General features: G+C 37.6%; 1 protein-coding gene and 1 long non-coding RNA gene across 4 annotated transcripts in view; one reads left to right on the forward strand and one right to left on the reverse strand.

Moving 5' to 3' along the window:
* MRTFB (myocardin related transcription factor B) overlaps positions 1-18505 on the forward strand; it is a 66496-nt gene extending 47991 nt beyond the window's left edge. For both annotated transcript variants that reach the window (XM_009639577.2, XM_035895106.1), the window contains exons 9-15: positions 1519-1672; positions 3786-4811; positions 6194-6349; positions 9253-9411; positions 9699-9836; positions 11256-11316; positions 13741-18505. In XM_009639577.2, coding sequence (XP_009637872.1) covers positions 1519-1672; positions 3786-4811; positions 6194-6349; positions 9253-9411; positions 9699-9836; positions 11256-11316; positions 13741-14279 — 2233 coding nt within the window. In that variant the 3' untranslated portion in view covers positions 14280-18505. The remainder of the gene's footprint in view (positions 1-1518; positions 1673-3785; positions 4812-6193; positions 6350-9252; positions 9412-9698; positions 9837-11255; positions 11317-13740) is intronic.
* The window catches only part of LOC118452362, a 28709-nt gene extending 3581 nt beyond the window's left edge, over positions 1-25128 (reverse strand). The window contains exons 1-2 of one of the 2 annotated variants that reach the window (XR_004842123.1): positions 25004-25128; positions 21782-21873 (exon numbers count right to left, since the gene is read on the reverse strand). This is a non-coding gene — a long non-coding RNA (uncharacterized LOC118452362). Of the gene's footprint in view, positions 1-21781; positions 21877-25003 lie in introns of both variants that reach the window. The other variant, XR_004842122.1, reaches the window with a different exon arrangement.
* Positions 25129-25160: the final 32 nt, after the last annotated feature.

Genomic DNA, 25160 nt, shown 5'->3' on the forward strand with positions numbered 1-25160 from the left:
TAGCCTGTCGCTGGCAAGCCCGATAGGTTCCCCTTCCCCACTTCACATCTAGTTTAAAGCCCTGTCAGTGAGTGCTGCAAGCTCCTGGGCAAGGACCCTCTTTCCCCTTTGAGAAAGCTGGCTCCCATTTGACGCCAGCAAGCCTGGTGCCATGTAGGCCATCCCATGGTCAAAGAATCCGAGGTTATGGTGGCAACAGGAGTCACGGAGCTGCATGTTAATAGACTGAGTTCGCCTGTATTGCCCAGTGTCTCTGCCCACCACTGGAAGGAGCGAGGAAATATGACATAGGTAGGCAGAGCAGAAGAGAAGCTTACAGACGATGGCTTTTTAAAAAGCCATGTACTATTGTTGTGGTTTTATTGTCTTGTTTTCCACCAGTTTCACAGACCGCATTTTTGCAGTTTATAAAAAACAGTCATTTTAAATTAGGTAAAATCTATATGTTGGTTATAGCCTCATCTCTAATGCTTACATGAGTTCCTCATGAGTGTTGATCTTTAGCACTTTTAACAGTGAGAAGTATACTTTCTGATTTATAGGTAGAAGCACTCAGAAAACAGACCTTCAAAGTTGCCAGCACCCTACAGCAGATTGAGAAGCCAAATATCTGCACTTCCATTCCCACCATCTAAGACCAGTCTTTTCCTAGAAGTGCTTACAGTGTAATATGCCACAATCACACAACCCTATATTCAAATTACTTTCAACTGTTTGTTTTTTGTTTTTTTTTTTTTAAATGAGTTTTCACTGAGTTATTTTTCCTCAGCAAGTGAGGCTAGAAAAGTTAAAGATACCATCTGTGGTTATATTTATAATTACCATGTATCCTAACGTTTGGACTAGAGACATTTCTGCCTGCTTACCCACGCTTCTTATGTTCCATTTACTGACATTTCAGAAACGTTTCTTCATAAATGAGTTGAACAAAATAAAAGAGCTGACTTATGGTACCTAGTGTAAATTATGGCATTTTTGAATTTTTTACAATTATTTTAAGATCCTTGCATGAGATTCTTCTTATTAGTACAGCTGATAAAAACACATCATCTTCAGAGTAAATTGCCTTCACATTGGTCCTTACTATCTATGAATATTGGACACATACGTAGGGTTGTTACATTGAGTTCAACATTGTGAAGTTTTTTTAATTGATGTCAAACAAAAAAGTAACTAGTTGCCCTAGCTGATGATTAATTTGTATAAACAGATTCTGCAGTCCATAGTATCCTCCAGGGATGCCATGAAAATAATAAAAATTATGAAGCATAAATTTGTACGCTTAACTGAAAAGAAAATAAAATATCAACGTAATACTCTTTGCTCGGTTTTATTCTCTGTGCTGTTTTACTAAACATATTTAATGGTAATGTTTTATAGTAAATATGTATTTGTAAAAAAACCCAGTTTGTTCATTAAATTGATAGACACTAGATTCAGAATCACAGCTTCTTGACTGAAAACATAAGTAATATTTACCATTGATGTTATTGTCCCCCCTTTTCTTATCATTTGAAGGCCAGTGAATGACAAACAGAGTAACAACGGGAATACACCACTGAATACTTTGAACAACAGTACACCAACATCAGCTGCCAGCTCACCAAGGCAGAATAGTAATATTCCTAGCCGGAAACCAGGACCTCTACCTTCAAGCTTGGATGACTTGAAGGTAAAAAAATAAGAGGGATTTGTCCGTTTCTGTGTGTCACTGTAGGTTGTAACTTGCTAGCTGTTACTGTTAGAATAAGCCCGGGTATTATTTACCAATGAAAACTATACTTTTCTCTTAACTTTTTCAGAACGAGGTTGTCAGATTTTCCATACATAACTTTTCTGGACTTAAATTGGTGCATTTCATGTGAAGTTTTAGCACAGGCAGATTTAAACATTGGTATGGTAATTTCCTCATGACAATTTTTAGTATATCAATAAAGAAGTTTAGTTAAGCAGTATAAATTAAAATATGTCCTAATAATAACATACTCCGGGAGGTCACTGCTGTAAAGCCAACGCAAAACTAACATTAGTAAAAGAGAATAGAAAATAAGAAATCCTCTTACCAGAGTTCAACACATCGTGTGAAAATGAACACTAAATTTCATAAAAGCTTCTTGAAGTTATAAATAACTGTGTAAACTCTGTTTAAACTGTAATATGAAGACATTGCATAGGATTTTCTTCCTTCAGAAATACACTAACAGCAATTAATACTGTGAGGGACCTGATGAAAATGAATCTTAAGAAGCTTGCAGGGGTTTACATTCAGATCCTTTCAATAGCAACTACACCAACGCACCAAACCTGAGTGGAGGAGTAGAGCCATCTAGTGGACATTTTATTTACTTCTCCCTTTCTTTACCAAGGTGTTGGGTTTCTGAGGGATGGGAGTTAGTATTTTTTTAGACTTGAAGGGGTAAAGAAGAGGTTTTCGAAGATCAGATTCTCAAGACAGTAATGTATGGTCATCAGTTAAAGCCAATCTTTTAATATAAAACAAGTCTATAAAATGCAATTCAAACAACAGTGTTTGAAATAAGCTTTTCAAACTTTGTTATTAACTGTTAACTTTTTAATATATTTCAGTTAATATCTGGATTTGTGCTTTGCAGTGATTAAAGCTGTTCACTTATCTATTTCTGCATAATTTGTTGGTATTCCTGCTAATGTGGTTAACAGTAGCATAAGCCTTACTTGCAGACCTGCTGGTGGTGGTTTTAACACTGAATCATCTATATCGGTTCTGATTAATAATTCAAAAATGTATTGTTGAAAAAATTGGAATGCGCTCTCAAGCAAGTGTAGAGGACACCAGACTGAGGGAAACAAGCTGATTATCATTGCTAGGTAGACAGTTACTGAACATAAGATTGCTGTGGTTCTTAGAGATGCAAATGGATTGCTGTGACTTTTCATCATGTCCAAAACATGAAGATCTATAATTTAAAACTCTAGACTGGCAAAGTACTGAAATATTACTGACGTCACTACCTCTTATTCTTTTTTGAGTTGGTTCTACCATACATACAGCCCAAATACATTACAAGCAGATACAATATATGTATATTATAAACGGAAGCCATTCATTGTGACTGTTCTTTTTTAATTGATATTTTGAAGCCCAGAATTAATTTACACTCAACACATTTGCATTTCACTTTGTCTGTAAGCTTATTGGAAAATTGAGAACATTTTTCTATCAAAAATTAGATTAATTTTGACTGCTTATACTTTCTATGTTTGTAACAGAAACCCAGATGGCGCATAGCTGTAACTGTTCAGTTGCTAATTAGAGAGAGAGCCTTTTGTGTTTGATGGGTCTACTGAATCATCCAACTGACCTGATAAAATTTCTCAGAAACAGATCTGTCTTGACAGTGTAACAAAGGGGTTCAGCGTGCTAGTGTTCAGTGCTTTTATCTGCACTGCTGCCATCATTTACAAGGTTTGCTTCAGAAGTTGTTAGCTCAGGATTGGAGCTGTGTGTTCATTTTCCCATTTTGAATATTTACGACAAATCAGCATAACTTTGCTACTATTCATTGTACAACAACTCAACACTGCTAAGGTTTTGGCCACTTAAACAGTGAAAGTAAGTAATAGGTCATGGAAATAGCTCATGAATTCAAGATTCATGAATCGTGCACGCCATCAGAACCCTGGGGTGTAGTATCTAGCAAAGATGCTGAAAAATAATTTTTCTTACTAAGATGTAATAAGGTAGAGTGTATACAAGTAACTTTTAATATGTCATTTTTTTACTATAGTGCTTTATTTTATTTCAGGTAGCAGAGCTTAAAATGGAGTTGAAATTGAGGGGATTACCAGTGTCTGGAACAAAAACAGATCTTATTGAGCGTCTGAAACCCTATCAAGATAATAATAACAATGGGGTTGCTACTAGTAGCTCTGTTACAGTAACCACTTCTACTGGGGCCACAGGTAACAGTGGGGAAGTGACTGTGGCATTTCCTGTTACAACACTAAATAAACCAGTCGCTAATACAATATCCAGCTTTCCTTCAGAAAAAACATCTACTGGACCTGGCTGCAAAGTAGTAAATACTGAAAACATTAGCTCTCCTTTGCCTATATCTCCTTCTCCTTCAGAACAATCTAGTCTAAGCACAGATGATACTGGTATGGCAGATACTTTCACAGAAATGATGACCATGATGTCACCATCCCAGTTCTTAAGTACTTCACCACTGAGAGCAAATATGAGTGATGATAATCAGAATCGCAGTAGTGGAAACATCTCAGCCATGGAGTTTGATGTAGCTGAAAAGGACCGCAAGCTTCAAGAAAAGGAAAAGCAGATTGAAGAGCTCAAAAGGAAACTGGAGCAAGAGCAAAAACTCGTGGAAGTACTGAAAATGCAACTTGAGGTTGAAAAACGGGGACAACAGCAACAGTCTCAGGCTTCCGGTAACACAGCTGCTTTGGAACAGAAGCAATTCAGTGCTGCTGTCAAAGATGAAAACGCTCTTACTGACTGCTCTAGTACAAGTCAATCTGTACCTGTAGCTAGTCATTCTTTAGGACAATCAGTATATACTAGTGGCCAGAATCCAGTTGCCAAAAAGGCAGTTGTTATCAAGCAGGAGATACCTGTGGCCAAAGCTGAACCTCAAAATGCCATCTCTCAATTTTATGTTAATCCACAGAGGCAGCCACAAACTGCAGTTGTTGCCCAACCTCAGGCTTTATTAACTACTCAAGGAACTGCACAGCTGCTCCTTCCACTATCTATCCAGGGACCGAATTCGACCACTGCAGTGCAGCTACCAGTTGGAAATATAAAGTTGCAGGTAAGAGTGGTTTTATTTTTCATCATGTATACTGCATTTTACTGTTTGCGTAATCTAGCATAAATAGGTAAATTATGCTGCTTGTAAAATTAACTTTAAAATCAGGGTTAGCCTGTTTCTGCTTTAGGGAAAAGAGTAGAAAAACTTAAAAGCCAATCTCTTTATAGCTGCTTCCAGTACTTGCTTTCTTTGTGACTTTTGTTCCCAGATGCTCCTTCCTGAAAAGTAATTCTCTTGCCATGTACTGCCTCCATGCACAGTTTGTTTGATTATATCAGCATATACCACCATTTTGCTAACTCCAAACTGTAATAGAGCTACAAACCCAGTACATTATTTTGAGGTATACCTGTTTGCAGAATATGTGTTTGAACTTCCTTGTGTGGTGATGGCTCATTATATTTAAAAATATGAATGCTAGGTTGTAGAACTCCAGTGGAGTTATAAAAAGAAACCATGGTTACAAAAATACTATTTCTAGGCTGATTATAGATAGTATCACAGTGAACAAATACAGCATAAACCAAGGGAGGTTATAAACAAAGAACTGTAAGAGTAACCTGACCAAGCTGAAAGAGTTTAACCTGTTGGTCTAAGGTAGAATTAAGCATATACTTCCCAGTGGCATTACAGGGACATAGCTAGATGAAATCCCCTGCCACCCACATGGCTATTGTGCCAGCAAAATATTCTTCTCCAGCGTGTACTTGGCTGTTGTGGCATGTCATGGGCCTAGGCTTTGGTGCTAGCATGTCCACCATCACATTTATGAATGCTTATGAGGGCTGTAAAGTTCTGATGAGGATGGGCCCTACAGTCCACAGTGCAAGATCACCCATATAGATCTTTGTCTAAATTGTTCCAAAATCCTGATAGAATTCTGTAGCAACCTCAAGCAGCTTGTTCTGGTATTTCATTTCACTGATATTGCAGAAAGTTTTCCAGCTAAAATTGTCTTTCCTGAGGTTAGACATGCTTTTCTTGCCTTTCAGTGACCACTGAAAACTACTATGATCTTCTTAAAACCCACTTGTTTCTTCCGTCATCAGTTTTGTCTTTCTGGTTACTCAAACCCAGTTCTTACAGTCCTTTCTTACTGGTTATGCTCTCTTTATCTCTTTATTATTTTCATTGCTCTCTACTGGTCCCACTCCAGTTTGTCTTTATCTTTCTTAAACCCTGTTGGCAAAATAAACACCACCTTTTAGCTGGGAACTCACCAGTACCAAACAATGAAAAAGTTTTGTCTCTTATACACAGTTCATGTTCGTCTTTCCCAGAATACATGCTATCGCTATTCTGTATAATCTGTGCAATAGATTTTTACATGATGTAATTTATTGTGAGATGAATAATGCAAATATTTTATCTTCATCCTTTAGGCTCAATCACAAGCTGGAATACAGACCCTATCACAAATACCTGCTCCTATTTCTTCCTCTGGCCTGGTCCAGACAGCACCTCAGATGCATACTCCACAATCAAAACAAAATACCATCACACAGCATGCACTTGGTCAGACCCAACAAATCAGAAAGGTTTGTGGATAGCAATAAGCATTACAATAAATAGTTGTGTAATCTAATTCTAGGCAGTGCTTTTAGAATCTGCATCATATATAAATGATCAAGTCACTGAACATTTCAGTACCATGTTTTTCTGTGTGATACAATGGGCTTGTTAAATCCTTCTCTTTCCAAAATTTTAGTCCGTGCAGGACTTTATTTTTCAGTTGCAAATACATAAGGCTAAAGACTTTTTATCTTAATGGTACTCTTATGGCACCGCTCTTACTCCATTCTTCCTCATGCTTGGCACAAGTGGTATACCAGGTATTCCAGTCAGTTTCTCTTATTTGCCAATGGCTCAAAATGGAAGATTCTTATAGGCAGTTCTTAAGAGAAAGCTTTTACCTATGGTTTCAGAGATTTATTCTTTTACATGAGTTCCTTTTAGTTTTCCTACTTTCCTTGTTGATTTCATCCTTACTTATGAAGAAAGCCATGGACTCAGATACTGAGGATAGCAATTCCAGTGAGTCAAAACCCCACCATACCTATGATACCTCTCCTCCTGAGGAATGCAGGGAATGATTCAGAGGGAGATCCTTCTTCTTCCTCTCTATCCAAAACAATCAGCTCTGAAATTTCGCATTCCAAACCAGGTGTTCATCAGCACTGGATGTACAGCTGTGAGTGCCAATCCAGTCATGTTCGTAGGGTAACTGATACCAACCCACCAGCACCATTCATTACAAAAGAAAGAGCTTTCGCCTCCTCTGAGCCTCTCCAGGCTGGCCTCTGTTGTTATTCAGAGATTGATTGGTCTGGGACCTTTATTGCTGTTTGGGTGCTATCAACTTTAAGGCTGCTATGACTTGGAGAACAACATTTTTCAGCCTGCCCCAAAAACGATAATTCAGAAACAACTGAAATTTAAAGATGAAGAGAGTAACTTTTATAGTATGTTATGTAACTGTTAGACAATACCTCAGCCTTCAAAGTTTATATTTCAGTGTACAGAAATGCATCATAAAACCCATGTTCTGATGTGATTTGCGATTTCTACCTGTGTTCCAGGTAAGAACTTAGAAGATGTATGATTACACCCTGCCATTCTATAGACAGCTGGCTAATAAAGGGGAACACAACTAAATGAGCATCATTACTCTTCAGACTGCTTGTTCAATCGGTTTCATTTCATGGACATTGAGGTTATCCTACCGAAGTCTGACATATATTCAGAAAGCAGATTTCATCCAGGTTCTCTGGGATTTGGTGAGGGGCTAATCTTGCCTTCGACAGGTCCCATGTAGAAATTTTCCAGTCTTCCTGAGGAACGTACTTGTGCCAGAGACTATCAGTTTGCTTCCTTTGCTGTCTAGAAATTCCTTGAAAAGATTGCAGGAGATAACCGAGAATTGTGCCCTCTCGTCTTTCCCCCTATTCAGATCAGTTGTCATGGAGACCACATAATTCCCAGATGCAGACATCTGGCTACCCTGGACCTGAACAGCCTGCCTATCCTAGCTGGTTTTCTCACATGTCTACTGCTGTCTTTTACACAGGAAACCAGACAGCGTAATTGTACTGTTTTTTACATCAGAATGTAAAATAATGATGTGATACAATAATCAGGGCAGTCTTCATGCATTCAGCATTAGATCTTCCTGTCTGCTGTTTGCATTTCATGAGGCTTGGATATTTCAGCAGGCAGATTAAGCTAATGAACTGTGAGTGAGTGATGCTACTCACTAATTTAACACTTCCTAGGGAAGTTGGTCTTCCTAATAGTGATCACCTCCATAAATAGTTGTTTTCCAGAACCGGTTTCCCTTGAATCCATCTAGACTTTCTCAGGTAGCTCAGATTTTTATGCAAACCAGCTGATTATTCTGTTTATTTTCTCATACACACTTGATGTGTTTCTTCACATTCTAGCTACCACATGGTCCTGGTTCCTCAATTCATTCAGTAATAAGTAGACATCTCCACAGCCATTCACCTTAGTGGTAGACAGCTGGAAAGCACAACCGTTCTCACACAGATGATCCAGGTGGCTAACAAAAACTGTATTAAGCCCTCTCAGAGCAGACTTAATTTGGTGTCCAGACTGTACTCCACAAAGCTTATCCTAGCTCTGTCTCCACCCCGATCTAAGATTTGTCACACCTTTGTCCTAAAGGTATCTGGGAGTGATACTAAATTTAAAACAGTCTTACACACACATGATCATAGCTCCTCTTCCTCTCCCTTTAACTTAAAAATATGAGAAGTAGGATACTGCTTGGAATCATTTGCAATGAGTGTATAGACTATCACTTGGAGAAATAAAAAGTTTATATACCAGTAACCAAATTTACAGTTCATACCCAAGTTCATTAGTTATATCTTTTGTTTCTCCCTCACTACTCATAGATACCTGTGGTGAAAAGAAATTAGAATTACATGGCACAAACCAAACCGTTCTGTCTTAAAACAGACAGCATAGGACAAGTGTGGATACATAGACTAGTTTGTATCAGGCCAGAAAGAAGTTCATTTTATTGACCGTCCACTAGGTGGGGAAATCGTGCATACTGTATCACACTGTTCCATACTCTTCTGATTCTATTTCGGAAAAATTATATTACACTTCTTCATGCTTCCTGGAAAATTGCAGGAAAATATTTTTAGTTATCAGTGATGAATGAAAGCATGTCACAGCATAAAGGTTCTTTCAGAGAGTAATTGCTCTAGACTTACAAATCATTCCACTGGAGGGAAAAATCAGTACAAATAACATTCCCTTAATAGACAATTTAAGCAAGCAAGTATTTAAAAAAAAAAAAAAAGAAGTCTTAAACTTTATTAATGTCATTTACCCAATGGTATTAATTTAAAAAAAAATAAAAAAAAATAAAAACACCACAACCTAAGACTGATATATTAATCCTTTACAGGTTTTTCCACCTACCACATCAAATACAGTATTTTCATATCAGACTGCACCAGTTACAACACCTTCACAATCTTTCATTAATAAAACATCAAACTCTAATATTCACACTGGTGGTAATCAGGTTCCCTCTGTGCAGAATGGAGCTGCTACTCCTAATAAGGTAAGATTAGCCCAAGTATGTTCCATAAAGTTCAGTTTTATATTGTTATTCTTAAATAACGTGACTGTGTACATACTGCAGTTCACTCAAGGAAGAAGAATGTTTTGTAGATTTTAATAATGCATATATGTATGTATGTGTGAGCGAGAAAGAAAATATTGTTTTATCCCTATTGTTACTTGTAAGTATGTAGATTGGTATGACAAAATAGGATAATCTGTAGAACTTGATACATCTTGAATTCACTAGAATGTAGTGTTTAGTCATTATTTTGTTATTTCATGCAGCCTGGCTCTCCATCTCAAGCCCAGCCTTATATGGTTCAACAATCCCTCTTCAACAACACAGTATCCAAGACAAAAGATCCCCCTCGTTATGAAGAGGCCATAAAACAGACCCGCAATCTTCAGACATCACACCGTGAGGTAGTTATTTTCTTCTGTTCAGTTGATTAAAAATACTTTTTTTTTTTTCTTTAGAATTGTCAAAGCCATTGCTTGTTTTAGCTTTTTGTTTGGTGTCAAGATTTTCTAACATATCCTGTTAAAATGTTCATAATGGTGTTTAACTACAGGACTCCTGTTTCATGCTTCTTTTTATTAAAGCAACAGACATGTAAGTAAGTCATTACAGTATCCAGTTGGTGATGTATATAATTGGGATAATGCTGCTAATGCTACATAACAATAACTAGCCTTCAACTGACTTGTTTCAAGGATGTATGATACTCACACTTCAGACTTAAAAGAGAGAAAATATATCCATATTTTCCAAAGTGAGTAAACTTGAGAATGAGTGTGAGTGTGTTTATGCACGCTTAAACAAACATACTATGCAGCTATGCTCATGCATATATGAACTTGATGAATAATCTTAAGAGTTCTTTGTCATTTTACCATGATACCATACCCTTCATGTTGGAGGAAAGTTGCAAACAAATCCAATGAGCATCCCTAACCTCATGTGTTTCAGAACTGTCCTAAAAACCTTGTAGCAACTTAGTATTGGTTGCTGGTTTAGTGGTGGCAGGCACTCAGGCAGAAGCATGTGTATCTAATGCCATTTCATATGTTCTTGGCATGTGTGACACATCCTCACAATGAAGGCACACAGGTCTTCTTACACGACTCTTATTGCTACCAGTTAGCAAACTGCCTCCCCACTGGCCTCTTTTCAAGAGCTAGATCTCCTGATGACAAATTACTTCCCATCTCCAGAGAATAACCAGTGTTTTAAAACAATGTTTTAGTTTTGAGACAGTCATGAAAGTCTCCACTTTTCTAGACCATTTTTGAACAAATGGGTTTGTGGGTTGTTTTTTTACCTTTTGCTTAAGGTTCAGATATTCAGGAGATGGCTGTTTAAAACAGATAAACAGATGATTAAAGGTGTCCCCCCCTTTAAAAAAGAAACCAACATGAATCTACAAATTGGGGGGGAAAATGCATCTTACGTGACGGCTATTTGTAGGATATGACTGAAAGAAAGTGGTTCAGGGTACACCCCCAAAGTCCTGCAGTTATTCCAGATACTTACCCTGCTATACAAAACAGTGTAATTCTCCTTCTTACCCCTGGTTTTCTGAACCTCTTTTCTAGGTTTCCTTCATTAAATCTTTGTCTTGCTTTTCAGATTTTTTTCCCTATTCCTTTGTACTGAAACTGACCACAGGGATTACAAGTGTCTGTCCAAACTATGTCTCTGTTTTTTAGATTGACAGTTTCATGTGAAGAATTTTAGTCTTGACCATAGGTTAGTACTTATGTACTATTGAGAGAAGAAGCTAGGATCAATCAGCTTAAGAGTAAATACTACATGAAAAAGAATAAGCCTTTTTTTTACAGATTACCAGCGCACACAGTCAGCAGATGGATGATCTTTTTGATATTCTCATCAAGAGCGGAGGTAAGCTAATTGACAATTGTGTGATGTAGTGATTTAAAACCTGATAATAAAAATTCAGTGTTATAATCAAAGGAAAGAATTCTTCCAGGGAGAGGAGGTAGAAGCTATCCAGCCTGGATGAAACTAGTATTTCTGAAAGTTTGCAATCATCATGTATTACTGAAAACATATACCAAAACCCATACAGTCAACCTGCAGTGGAACTTCTCTGCTTGTACATTAGCCCAGGCAGACCTTTGCAGTAATCCACACAGCATTCAAACGAGTCCTGTGTTCAGCTCTGAGGCCCCCAGCATAAAAAGGACATGGACCTGTTGGAGTGAGTCCAGAGGAGGGCCACAAAGATGAGGATGGAGCACCTCTCCTATGAAGGCAGGTTGAAAGAGTTGGAGGGGTTTAGCCTGGAGAAGAGAAGGCTCCAGGGGGACCTTATAGCAGCCTTCCAGTGCCTGAAGGGGCCCGCAGGACAGCTGGAGAGGGACTTTTGGCAAGGGCATGTAGGGATGGGACAGGGGGTAATGGCTTTAAACTGAAAGAGGGTGGATTGAGATTAGAGGTAAAAAAAAAAATTCTTCACTGGGAGGGTGGTGAGGCACTGGGCCAGGTTGCCCAGAGAAGCTGTGGATGTCCCCTCCCTGGAAGTGTTCAAGGCCAGGTTGGATGGGGCTTTGAGCAACCAGGTCTGGCCAGGGGGTTGGAACTGGATGATATTTAAGGTCCCTTCCAACCCAAACCATTCTATGTTCCTATAAAAATAGCACCTTAAGTTAGCACAGACATATTTTACCAAAACTGGAAAAGTTGAGCAAGTCCATATAATGTATATTGAAATTATAAAAAAACAGAATAAGGTAAGAGTTAAAGCCTGCTGATACTAAAATTTCATTAAATATAACCATGTATTATCAACTCTAAACATGAAAGATACATTACTGGAAAAAGTATGTATGAACTACATAGAAATAATGAATAACAACTGTCTATGTCAGTTAAAATAAGGGAGCTATCAGAAAGGAACTGAAATAACTAAAGTAGCATACAAAGTAACTTTGCAGTAAAAGAAGGAGGTTTTCAGGCATAATTAGGCTTTGTAGACTAAGAAGCCATTACAATACTGGGAAATGTTGTGGTACCAAGCAATTCAATTAATTTAATGTTTTGTTCTACTGTTATATAAGGATCTTGACAGCAGTGAATGCCAGGCCATAAGTGACTGATTTTAGGCTATCACTTTAGCCATATTCTAAACATCAAAGTATTTTCTCTTTTTCAAAGCAAATTGCAAAGTCAGCTGAAGAAAATGGAGTGACAGACTGAGATATGTGACCTGTGCAGTGAACAACTCAAGCTAAATTAAAAAATTCTTTCAGTGCTTTTATTGAAATATTGCATGGATAGTTCAAAGAAATTCTGCCTCTGGAACAGAAGGTGTAGGAAACATTGGTGTACTTCCTTAAATATTTGCTTTGAGTGTTACATTAATAAACCTATTTGATCTTAGTAACTGCTCCATATTTGCGAAGTTGCCATAAAAAAGCAAATGTTTCCTGATCATCTTTATGAAAAACGAAGTAAAACATTCAGGGCTCTTGCACTTACATAAGCAAGTTCTACACTGAAAAATGTTTAGTTTATTAATGTACTTCAAGAGAGTGGAGGGTCCATTCAGTATTGCTTTGCTTTTACTAAGCAGTCATTTCAACAGATGTTCTTGCAGGTTTTAAGAATGTAGTTTTTGCTTGGAAAACTGGTACAAAATATATTGTCAGGTATAATTTTTGCTGGCAGAAACATCATCTGTCCTAGAGGATTTATTTGCATATTCTGGTCTGTCTAATCTTATTTTTGGACTCCTTTCCCATATCAGAATTAATTGGAACTTACTTTGTTTTATTTCCTTTTATTGTTACTGCCATTGTCATGTCTTACATGGAACTTCTTGACAGAAGAGTAGTTTTAGATTCTAGAATCAGGAATGCATACATACTAATCCCATCAATTGATCTCTCAGATTAATTCATCAAGGTGGACACAGTACTGAGCAGGGATGGAACTTAAAATTGGTTCAGGTACTCTTCTCTAAATGAGGAAATGTGTTGGTTCCATAATTATTCTAATTAGTCAGAAGAACAATAAACATGAAGGAGGTAAAGCTAACATCTAGAAGATTATTCCTTTTTACAGCAATATAAATATTCTAATTGGCTGAAGTATTACTAAAACAGAACTCTGGAACTTGTTTTAAAATACTTTGTTCATAGTCTACCTGACATAGTCTGATGTATGTAGTGTTTGTATTATCAGAACAGCAAAATTACTGTTACACCATTGAGTTCACTGTGGATGCATTGCAAAGTGGGAAAAAAAAGGGAAATATGTCATTATCTTTTCTGAATTTAACAGTGGGTTTGTTTTTTATTACAGAGATTTCCCTTCCAATAAAGGAGGAACCATCTCCCATTTCTAAAATGAGACCAGTAACAGCCAACATCACTACAATGCCAGTGAATACAGTGATATCCCGCCCACCACCACAAATCCAAATGGCCCCTCTTCCTGTGTCCTTAGAACCAACCACCAGCTTGTCTATAAGTTTGGAAAACCAACTTGAAGCCCTCTTGGATGGAACTTTACCATCAGGTAATGAAATTCCTCAACTGACAAGCAGTAATGAGGACAGAGAATCATTTTCTTTAATTGAAGACCTCCAGAATGATCTGCTTAATCACTCCAGCATTTTAGATCACTCTCATTCACCCATGGAAACATCTGACCCACAGTTTACCACTAATAATTCTTGTCTGTCTCTTGACCTTCCCGATACAAATTTGGACAATATGGAATGGCTAGACATTACAATGCCCAGCTCCTCATCTGGACTCACTCCTCTTAGTTCTACTGCCCCCAGCATGTTTTCCACTGACTTTCTAGATCCACAAGATCTACAGTTGCACTGGGATTAAGCTATAGCCAATGAGAACATGACCCCCAAGTCTCTCTGCAGCAGAGATCCATTATTATACCATTCTGACTGCAGTTTAGATAAATTAAGACAGTAATGTTTGGAAGAACAAATGCTGGAAGCTAATTCCTTATTGATTTTCAAGTTTACAACAGTGAATTACTTTACGCTTCTATCAGTAATGCAGATCAGGGCCCTCTGAAAGCTATATTTTACAAGTCAAGAAAGGATGATTGTACTTACTGATTAAGAGTACCCCAAGGTAAATGCATCACAAATGTTTAAGAAAGAAGTTATGTCTCTGACTTTGTAATGCTTAAATGAGCAACACAACATGGGTAAACTTAGAGAAGAAAAAGTGAGATTTCAACTGTCTGTATTGACACAGTGAGCAAATGTTTGGGGGAGGGGGAGGTATTGCTGCACTTCATTGTTCCTGTGGATAGCCTGAGCCAGGTTCAAAATGAACTGAGGGCTAAGGCAAGTAGAAACACTGGCTGGTTCAGTGAAATTTCGTGTATCTAGTCTCTCAATTTGTTCCAAGTTGTTTTTGTATTTTGGTTGTGTGGTTTTTAAAACTCTTCCCCCGTTCTTTAATCATGAGGGAAGAATTTAACTGCATCCAAAGGGACATTAAGTGTAACTGCAAGAAATCCACTGTAGCTATGCCAGGTAATATTGAGAACACTGAATTTTGTATAGCAGTGCTCTGGATTTAATAGCTAGGTTTTAATGTGTATATCAGACAGTTATTTGTATACTCTTTTAACTTTGTATAGCTTATTTTTGTGAACAGAGGGGAACAGTGGTCTTCATACAAGAGATTACTAAAATAGAAATAGTAAATATCCTAATCTTCTTTGTGTTTGAGGATACTTGTTAGATCATTGAATCCAGTATCTCAGCATATTAGAACAGTTTGAGGAAGTAGAAAAGTTTAATTAATGCTGTTGTGCACTATGATCCTGCAAGCATCTATGCAAGAATGGTCCCAATGTCCTCAATAAAAGATGTTTGTAGGATCAGACCCAGTTGCAGGGGACAGTACTGACAGGACAACCATAATTTCTTAATGAATACTTTATCTACTCAACAGCTTTGTCTACCACTACGTAACATCAGGAAAGATAAACAGAGAAGATGCTCAGTGAGAATCCCAAACAGCACATGCTTATGGAAAATTATAAAAGGCTAATAAGCAGCATCAGGATGTACTGTTTTGTGATAAGAAGGCATATTTCATGCCTGAAACAGATAATAGCAAAAATTAAGCTCTTACCTCACAACACAGCACACAAAAATCTTGGGTTTTAAAAGCCCTCAGGTTTGGGGTTTTTTTTTCAGAGTCTATTACAAAAGCAGTTGGGGAAAAATGCAAATAGAATACTTTGTAATTCTATGGTTGTCTCTCAGGTAATAGCTGCTAAATGTTCTCATAGATGACATAGGCTGATAATCAAAGATAACATTGGAATTATTTCCTATTAGGGAACTCCTAAATTAAGATAAAAAGGAACAGTGCCCTATTTTCTGAACAATGGAAATGTAATATATTTTCTAGTCTGAAAACTGATCTCATTTCAGAATTCATTCCTCGCCACCAATCATCAAAAATAAAGTTTTGTAGGAACTAATGAAAAAACTCCCTGAAGCTTTTGCTTACTTCTTAGAGTAACGGTATGTATCAAAGAGTATCAAAGAAATAATGAACCCAGAACATAGCTGTGAGCTGTTTAGCAACCTGTATCACATTTAAAAAAAAAAAAAGCCACAACACAATCATGTTAATATCAAACAAAACACTTCTGTCAGAAAATGTTGTGGAATTAACTGCAAATTTATGTCTCTAGATATACAATGCAGTCTGATTTACTAATAGTACAGAATTCCATTAGCTTCAGATAAAATATTGGATTATATCATTGATTCAGGGTTTAAATTGGCATCATACATTTGCATCGTATCAGTTATCAGCACTTCAAATCATTACATATCTTCAATTGTTTTACAGGCCAGGTTTTATTTAATCCGAAACTAAGCAGGGAAAAACAATCTATGGAGATTTTTCACATCAAAACATGAAGTTGAACGACATATTTCCTTATTCCTTATTGCTGTGCCTACAATACTTGAGTACAGTATTACACATGGACTGTCTGCCTTAAATTTTGATGGCATAGGACTCTTCAATAACATCAGACAAATACATTCAACTTTTTGCATTCCTTTTCATCACATTATCTTGGGAGCTAATACTCTGAGATACTAAGTGCCCTCAGCTGTTACAAGAATAAGAATTAAGGACTCTTGGTCTGATAGGAACAACTTTGAATGAAATTTAGTGTTCTGTAGTACTGTCAATTTATTATGTGTGATACATCAGACATCATACCACGTATGTGTGGCTAGAGTTACCCCTTTTTGACCCTGCCTTCTGATTAAATAAGAGGCAAGTAAATTAATTTTTAGAGGACAGATTAACCTAGAGCAACTGTACTGTCATTTTTGATGTGCATGTAAATAGAGCTTAAGACTGGCAAAGGCATCTTGCTACAAAACTATCCTTATCGGCAGTGTAGAATGTTAACTATAATCCATAGGAATCTATGTGCAGAAATAAACCCAAACAGTTGAGATGTGTTGTTATCAGTACAGTATAGCTTTCTACTCTAAAAGTCTATTTGCAAAAAATAAATTAAAAAAAAAAAATAAAATTAAGGGATCATTTTAGTTTTTAAAGTACAAATATTCTAGCGTAGGGAATGTGTGATTACTTTTTTGTACATTTCAGAATTATGTGTATTAAACCTTATATGTAATGGTTTGCTTTAGACTTTGTTCTGAAATGTGATATATTTGCCATAGTTATGTATGCCTGTTATGGCAGAAATAGGTTTTGCTTAGACTTTTGTGTGTGCATGTTTTACATGACAATTTTTGTAAGACAAATACATCTTAGAAATTGAATCATGACTGTGCAGTTTGACTGTACAGAACTGAACATATTTCTCATTAAGAGAACAGTTGCAAAGGAATGCACTGGCACTAAATTTGCTGTTTAACGGCTGCAGTATATTAACAGAACACATCCTATCAAATGTGTTGTTAGTAGAACCTTCAAAGTAATTAAAAATACCATTTTATCAGTGTGAAAATCAAAAGTTGGTTTTAACACTTCTAGACACAGAGAAAGCTCAAGACATACACATTTTACAAGCCTAATGTTAATCAAGGGTAGTCACGTCCTGCGTTTAATACAGAAATGGTATTTTTATGCACTTTTAGTGCCATTCAGCATTAGTAAACAGTTAAGAAATCATTGTCATAAATTCAGCAGTTCCTTTGAGAACAAAATGAATTTATGGCAGTTGTTCTCTACAGAAATTTAGAGTCTAAGCCAGCAATGTGGGCTTGCAGAATCAGACCTCTAAAAAGCTGAGGCCGCAGCTCTTAGAAATAATCACTACTTAATACTGAAATTTCTTTCCAAGGTATTTCTAAATTCACCAACAGGAGTTATGTTCAAGGAAGCAGGCGATCAAAACAGAAGTTTCAATATTAAACTTTTATGTTGGGCAATCTCAAACATTCAGATGCCTGAAAAGTGTAGGCACCATAATTGGAGACCAAGCACAAGCTGTGCTTTCAAGGCAGGGAAAATGCAATCACAGAATACATTTAACTGGAAGGGCATTATGTAATCCAAACACAGTAAAGCTCACTGATGTAAACAATTATTATTTGGATGACATCTTCGGTGTATTATAAACGCAATGCAAATTCTATTAAAACTGGAAAAAAAATTTCTTCCACTTATCTCTATTAAATACTCTGTTAAAATTCTTCATATTGTGGTCTATTCAGTTGCCTTTTGATAACTTCTAGACCATACTACAGATGCGTTTTTATGTGAGATATGTGGAATGAAGTTGCATATAGTCTATACATGGCCAATAAAGAGCATCCATTAAAACCTGAAGTAATCTCAAATATTCCTTTTATACCAGTTTGCTAGGAATAAAGTGCAAAAAAGAGACACCTACATCATTCTGTAGTGTCCGATACTGAATATAAAGGCTTTTAAAGTTAAAAGTGCATAAATGTATTTGTAGAAATCTAGCCAAAAAAAGCCGTTCTAGCTATGAGAGCAAATTCTCAATAAAAAGCGGGGAATGGTAACTATATAATCACACTATTTTTATAAAAAAATACAGCTCAGATATTCAAAAGACAGACTAAAATAAATTATAATAATATAAAAATTTAAGTAAGAACCAAAGCATTGCCATTTATATTGCCAAAGGAGGCACTTTGTATTTTGAAGCATAGGAAATTAAATCCCCAAAAGTATTATCCATCTTTTTTAAAATTAAGGATGTAGATATTTTCAAAGCTGTATTTGATGTTTAACAGTACGGATTTGTTTTTGTTGTTTGAAAAATTTGTATTAAGTAATAGCACAGGCTTTTTTCCAAATAGGATTTTTCTTCACAGTACTGCTTGCAGTAGAAATAACGCTAACCCTAGTAGGTGTTTCTCTTCTTATTTTCATAGTCATAATTATGTCTTAGCATCTCATTTTGTGAAAAGAAGAAGAAAAGACACCTGTCTCTAGGGATTCTTCATTTAAGCACTACTTTACTAAATGCAAATTATGGCAATCAGGGCGTCAGTTTATGTATTGCCTTTCTATAAGAAACCATGATGCCTTTGTATTTGCTGTTTGCACCCCTAAGATCAATTCCATATGTTTGAATGCCATACGTTTTGCACATTGTACTGTATATATGTAATGCATACTGTATTTTTATATGTGTACTACATTTATCAAATATTTTGTACATAGTGGCAATATTGTAGCTACTGAGGAAATGTTTGATATTTCAGCATTTTTGCTAAGTGTCTCAAATAAAAAAGGAAAACTGTGTTCATTGGTCCATGCTTACTACTTAAAAGTGAAAAATACTATTAATAATCATCAACAAAAATCCCTCATGTACTGACTAGGTCACTGAAAAATGAATGTTTCTTTGGCTCAGCCCAATCATAAAAACCTAAGCTTCCAAGAATGCCTATCCTGCCATAGCCCTTTTTAGAAGGTATGAACTGTTTGGAAGGGAGTGCGTTTCCTAGGCTACCCAGAGAGTAACCATGTGTTAACTGCACAAACCTAGAAGCTCTGATAGTGTACTAACAACTGCAGAGACGTACTAAGTAATATTGGACATTCCCTGTTCTTTTTCACAAGAGCAAAACACCTTATTTTAAAATAAGTCTTCTAATGTCCAGCACAGAGGAGGACTTTACAGTTGCATGCTGCATGCATTGACCATGTATGACTGCGCAGGGGTACCAACGAGATCACGGAACAAGCACTAGTTTAAACCCATACCCATCAAGAAGAAAAACTGATCAAAACACAAGATGCTGTGGTAAGACTTGGAAAAATATAGCATGATTCTGTTACCTATTTTTGTCAACCACAGAGTCAAGTCTCTAGCAAAATTGTCTAAGGATAATCTCTTGAATTAGTCCACATGTTTTGCTGGTGGAGAGAGGAACAAGCTGCAATACTGACATCCCATATAAAAGCAACAGCAAGGGAGATGCGGGGGGGGCGGCGGGGGGTGGGCTCTAACACTGTTCCGACTTAGTGCCAGAGTGAAAAAGGAAGAAGGAAAAAACCTAGAGTTTCTTCCTCCCTCCAAGTGAGATTTTTTTTTCAGGGAGGAAAAAAGGGCAACTCAAAATACAGAATAAACAAGACATTCCAGAGAGGAGCATGTTCCTGTTGTGAAACTCTCATGTCACTGCCAGGCTGGTGCAAGGGTTTCACTGAGCTGCTCAGATCAGGACACACAGAAACATCCCTTAGCAAGCTGTGCCTCTGCGATCAGGCAAGCTTCTGAGTATTCCCCAGATAGCTTATCTTCATTTGTGAGTCAAATGCAACATTTTGTTCACTTATGCAAATGAACCTTTAAGGCCTCTCAGAGTGAAGTCAAAAACTATTAAAATATCATTGCAGATTACTGGGTGTATTTCACCTTGCAATACAGACTTCTGCTCCTAATTGAGTTGCATTGTCATAGATAAAGAGATAATCCCCAAGTTAGTTTATATGGGCACTCCTATCAGCTACAAAATACTGCAATTCTTTTTTATACTTTACAGTACTCGTCTTGAATTTAACAAGAAAGTAAACAGTGCTTGCATCACATTTTTCTGAATACAGGCTACATGTAACTCTCTTAACAATAAATAAGAATTTGTAAAACTAAGTACAAAGAATAAGGCTGTTCTGTGATAAATTAAGGGATATTTCAGAACTACAATAAGGCAAAGAAAGGATTAGAAAATTATTTCTGATGTAGACAAGATTACAGCCACCTTCATTCATGACTTTTTTGACTTCTTCCAAGGTTTTCAAGATGTACTGGATTGTGGGACTTCATATTTGCATTTTGTATTCTGCTCAGCTTGTGTTCTAGAACACCTCTATGCATTTCTTCAGGAGAATAAGCTATGAGCTTTTCAACATGCATGAAGCTTCTTTTCATGATGAAGCTGCTTCATTTAAATATTTACCATTATACGTCCTCTTGTAGAGGCAGTCCCCATACCAGATCACCCACCCTTTCCTTATTCTGTTCTACGCTAATAACATCAGAACCTGGCCAAGTATTATAAAACCTACAAAGTAGTACCCACTAAACTGAACAAATTAAAACTTCCTAATATGCCCTGTAAAGTTCATAAAATGCCTTTTCTTTATGAACTTTAACCATTCTAAAGGTTTGTAGGCTATATATGCCACAAACTTACCTTCAGATATCACACACCAAATACAAACATTGCAAAACAAGCGCAGTACTTTTTGACTGTGTTTGTGCATTACAGAATTTATAATTGGAATGTATCAGAGATAAAGCACTTACTTTGGCGCCAACTGGCAATTTGGGGTTATGATTGTTTTACAAAGACCAAGAAATATAAAAACAACCCTCCCCCCCAAACTGTGTTCATATTGGTATTATGATGTACACACCAATACAAGAACAGATGAAGCTTGAGATTATGCTGAATGAACTTTTTCCACAAGCTAAACCCTGGGTTTCAATAAAACCTGAATATACTAAACCGTGTTCTACAAATGGCCGTCATCACATCTGTCTTTACTCTGTACAATAATAAATACTCCTGCTTGTTAGCTTGTTGTATATTATACAAATGTCGCTAGTGACATATTTCTTGGAAAATTTGTACTGCCTCAAGTCAGAGATGTTTCCTTGATAGCAAAGAAGCCACACACATTTCCCCACACCCCATACTACAGTCTACAACCCCACTGAGACCTTCGTAAAAGAGAATCAAAGTAAATTAGAGGAGCATCTGAGATGCAACAGCTAGAGGGTTTTTTTCCCCTGTAAGAGTTTATCCATAAATTTATAAGTAACTTACTTAGAGTAGCTAAGAAATATTTCCCTTCACATAAAAAATTACCTGAAGATGAGTCTCCAGTCTTCTCTGCAGAACAAAGACTGCAGGGCCACTCTACCATAACACTGCATCATTCTTGACTCCCTCCAAGACACCTACTGTCAATTAAAATAGTGATCAGAAACATTCTTTCATAAAGCTAGGACAAACTCTAAGCTTAAGTAATTGATAACTCAGGGCATTCCAGCTACCCCACAGTAAACCTTTATAAACTCAGTTATACAGTTGCATAAATTCTGCACAAATATGACTGTTCCCCTGTATCTCCTCGAGACAGTCGGAGAGACTTGTACAAAGGCCTAGTTTCGTACATTAAAACAGACATCAAAGCCCTCTCCTAAAGCAATGCCTCCATCTCATCAGAGTGAGACTTAGGGAAGAGAGAAAAAAACCTGGTGATTGTCTTCTCCTTCCAACAAAATCTCTGACATTATCTTTTCAGCATCAGAGTCTTGTAAAGACTTACTAGGAAATTCACGTTGTGTTTTAAAAAAGATTTTGTCAGAAGAGAACATTGCATAAGGAGGATTCAGCATAAAGAATAAGGGCTTTCACACAGAGCTCAAACAAGGGTAATGACCAACATAGAAGACACTTTCAAACAAAAGTATCCAGACATCAAAAGAAACCACAGGCAAGTACATGTTTTAAAATCAAATTTACCTTTTTAGTTATAAAAACTATTGTTTTCATAAATCATTATTTAGATCGATAGTAACATTTTTTCCAGACGCATTGAGGAAGTTAGGCTCAGACAGTAGGCATCTTTTTTTAAACCCAATCAAGTATTTCCTTTTAATCTACTCAGATCTTTCCAATTTCAAATTGCACTTTCAATCTCCCCATACAGTTAAGGAAGAACTTTAGCATTAGAAATTGCTTTACCGTTAAATACTAGTTCTGATGCCAACCAAATATATTTATTAAAAATTTTATATATTTGAAGACATACAACTCCTGAATTCTACATATAAGTCAAATAATCCCCTCCTCTGCTTCTTCCCATCACAAAATTATTTTTCAACTCACAAAGATACAAAACCACAAATAAAACAAGCACAGGCACAAGCTGCACAGGAACTGTGATGACAAGTTGCAACTGTCAAGTATAGCACATAAAAGAGTGTTATTTTGTAATAAGCTAGTAGGCCAGAAATGGAAGGACATCAGTCAAACACAATTTATTAAAAATCTAGCTCCCTCCTGCCACCAGCTCGGTAATACCAGGAGTAACTCTTCTTCCGTCAGCTAAGATAACTGGCCCTCTGAGGCCACTCCTTATCATAAAACTTGCAGGTGTGCAAGTTGAGTTGAGGCAGTTTCCACGCCTACACATCATCACACTTTCAAAGTGCTGCAGTGATCACAATGATCAAGTGTCGTGGTTTAACCCGGCTGGCAACTAAGCACCATGCAGCCGCTCGCTCACTCCCCCGCCCCCCCCGTGGGATGGGGGAGAGAATCATAGGAAAGGAAAAAAAAGTAAAGACCCGTGGGTTGAGATAAAGACAGTTTAATAAGAAAGAAGAAAAACAATAGTGATAATAATAATGGTAAGAGAATATAAAGAATATATAAAACAAGTGATGCACAATGCAATTGCTCACCACCCGCTGACTGATGCCCAGCCCTGTCCCGAGCTGAGATCACTCCCCCCCGAGCCGCGATCACACAGCCCGAGCTGCGACCACTCTGCCCGCGACCGACCGACCGAACGAACTAACTAACCCCCCCGAGCATGACGTTATATGGTATGGAATAGCCCTTTGGTCAGTTTGGGTTAGCTGATCTAGCTGTGCTCCCTCCCAGCTTGTTATGCACCTGGCCGAGCAGGAGAAGCTCAAAAAGTCCTTGAGTAGTCTGAGCACTACTTGGCAACAGCTGAAAACATCAGTGTGTTATCAACATTCTTCTGGTACTAAATCCAAAACACAGCACTATGCTAGCTACTGTGAAGAAAATTAACTCTACCCCAGCTGAAACCAGGACATCAAGACAAAAGCGGAATACAGCAGCACTATTCTGGCTTCCCAGCTTTCCATAGTCCAGATGAGGGTACGTCCCTCAAAGCTAGCAATGAACAAGACCAGCAGAGAAACTCTAGTGAGTGTTCAGGTTGGCCAGGCCATCAGTTATGCCCGTAAGGACTGGAAAAACAGAACAAATCATCTTTGGGACAGCTATCCCAGGGTAGCAGCAAACACACTTAACATGGGCTGACTATCCAGTAAGGTAATTCAAATTAGCCTCCTTTCACTGCAGGTGAAGCTAATTCGAATTGCTCCATTTGCTGAAACAGAGGCACACATGGAGGTACCACGGAGAAGCTGACAAATGGCAACTTTTAAAGAACTGAAATTTGTTCATGCCATCAGGTGTGAGTTCTCCTGATTACAGTTCAAAGAACATCCCAAAAGGATACAGATCTATTAATCTCTTAACACACCTGCATCAGAGCACCACCAAATTAGTAACTCTGATCTCAACCTTTACGAAAGTACCTCTGTTAACATGTTTACATGCTTCTTCCACCAAAAAAAAAACCCCAAACCCCCCAAACCACCGATCATAGGGTCACAAAAATGATCCAAGGGCTGGAGCACCTCTCCTATGAGGACAGGCTGAGGGAGTTGGGCTTGTTCAGCCTGGGGAAGAGAAGGCTGCGGGGAGACCTGATTGCAGCCTTTCAATACCTAAAGGGGGCCTATAGGAAAGATGGGGAGAATCTTTTTAGTAGGGCCAGCTGTGACAGGACAAGGGGTAATGGTTTCAAACTAAACCAGGGTAGGTTTAGACTAGATGTAAGGAAGAAATTCTTTACAATGAGGGTGGACGGGGCTCTGAGCAACCTGATCTAGTTAGCGGTGTCCCTGCTCCTGCAGGGGGGTTGGACTAGATGACCTCTAGGGGTCCCTTCCAACCCAAAACATTCTATGATTCTATGATAGCTGGTCCCAGCACCCCCCACAGGTCAATAAACAAAATTCCTTTCATGCAGGAAGATGGAATATAACTTAGGTGTCCAGGAGAAGTTTCATAGGGAATTTAAAGGGATCTCCACAACAAACAGTAAACGAAAACTACAAGTGTTGTTTTCGGGTCACACTTCTAAATATCTAGGAGACCAAATCCAGAAGAATATGTGTTTAGCGTCTTCTCTGCATTTCACACCACTAAGTTTTTACAGGGAATGAGTACCAAGCACTTGGCGAGTTTAATATTTACCGTTTAATTATCCCAACGTTTTGCAGTTCTGCTTCTTTTCTCGGAGGAGTGAAGTTTTACTCCCGCTTCCCGGCCGCCCCCCTTTCTCTACCCTGTTCTTTCTGGACTGAAAACGCCGCTGCCGATACACTGCTAACCTAACCGCCAGTGCCATCTT

The sequence above is a fragment of the Egretta garzetta genome, unplaced genomic scaffold (assembly GCF_000687185.1).
Source record: "Egretta garzetta isolate BGI_Z169 unplaced genomic scaffold, ASM68718v1 scaffold575, whole genome shotgun sequence".
NCBI classification, from domain to species: domain Eukaryota; kingdom Metazoa; phylum Chordata; class Aves; order Pelecaniformes; family Ardeidae; genus Egretta; species Egretta garzetta.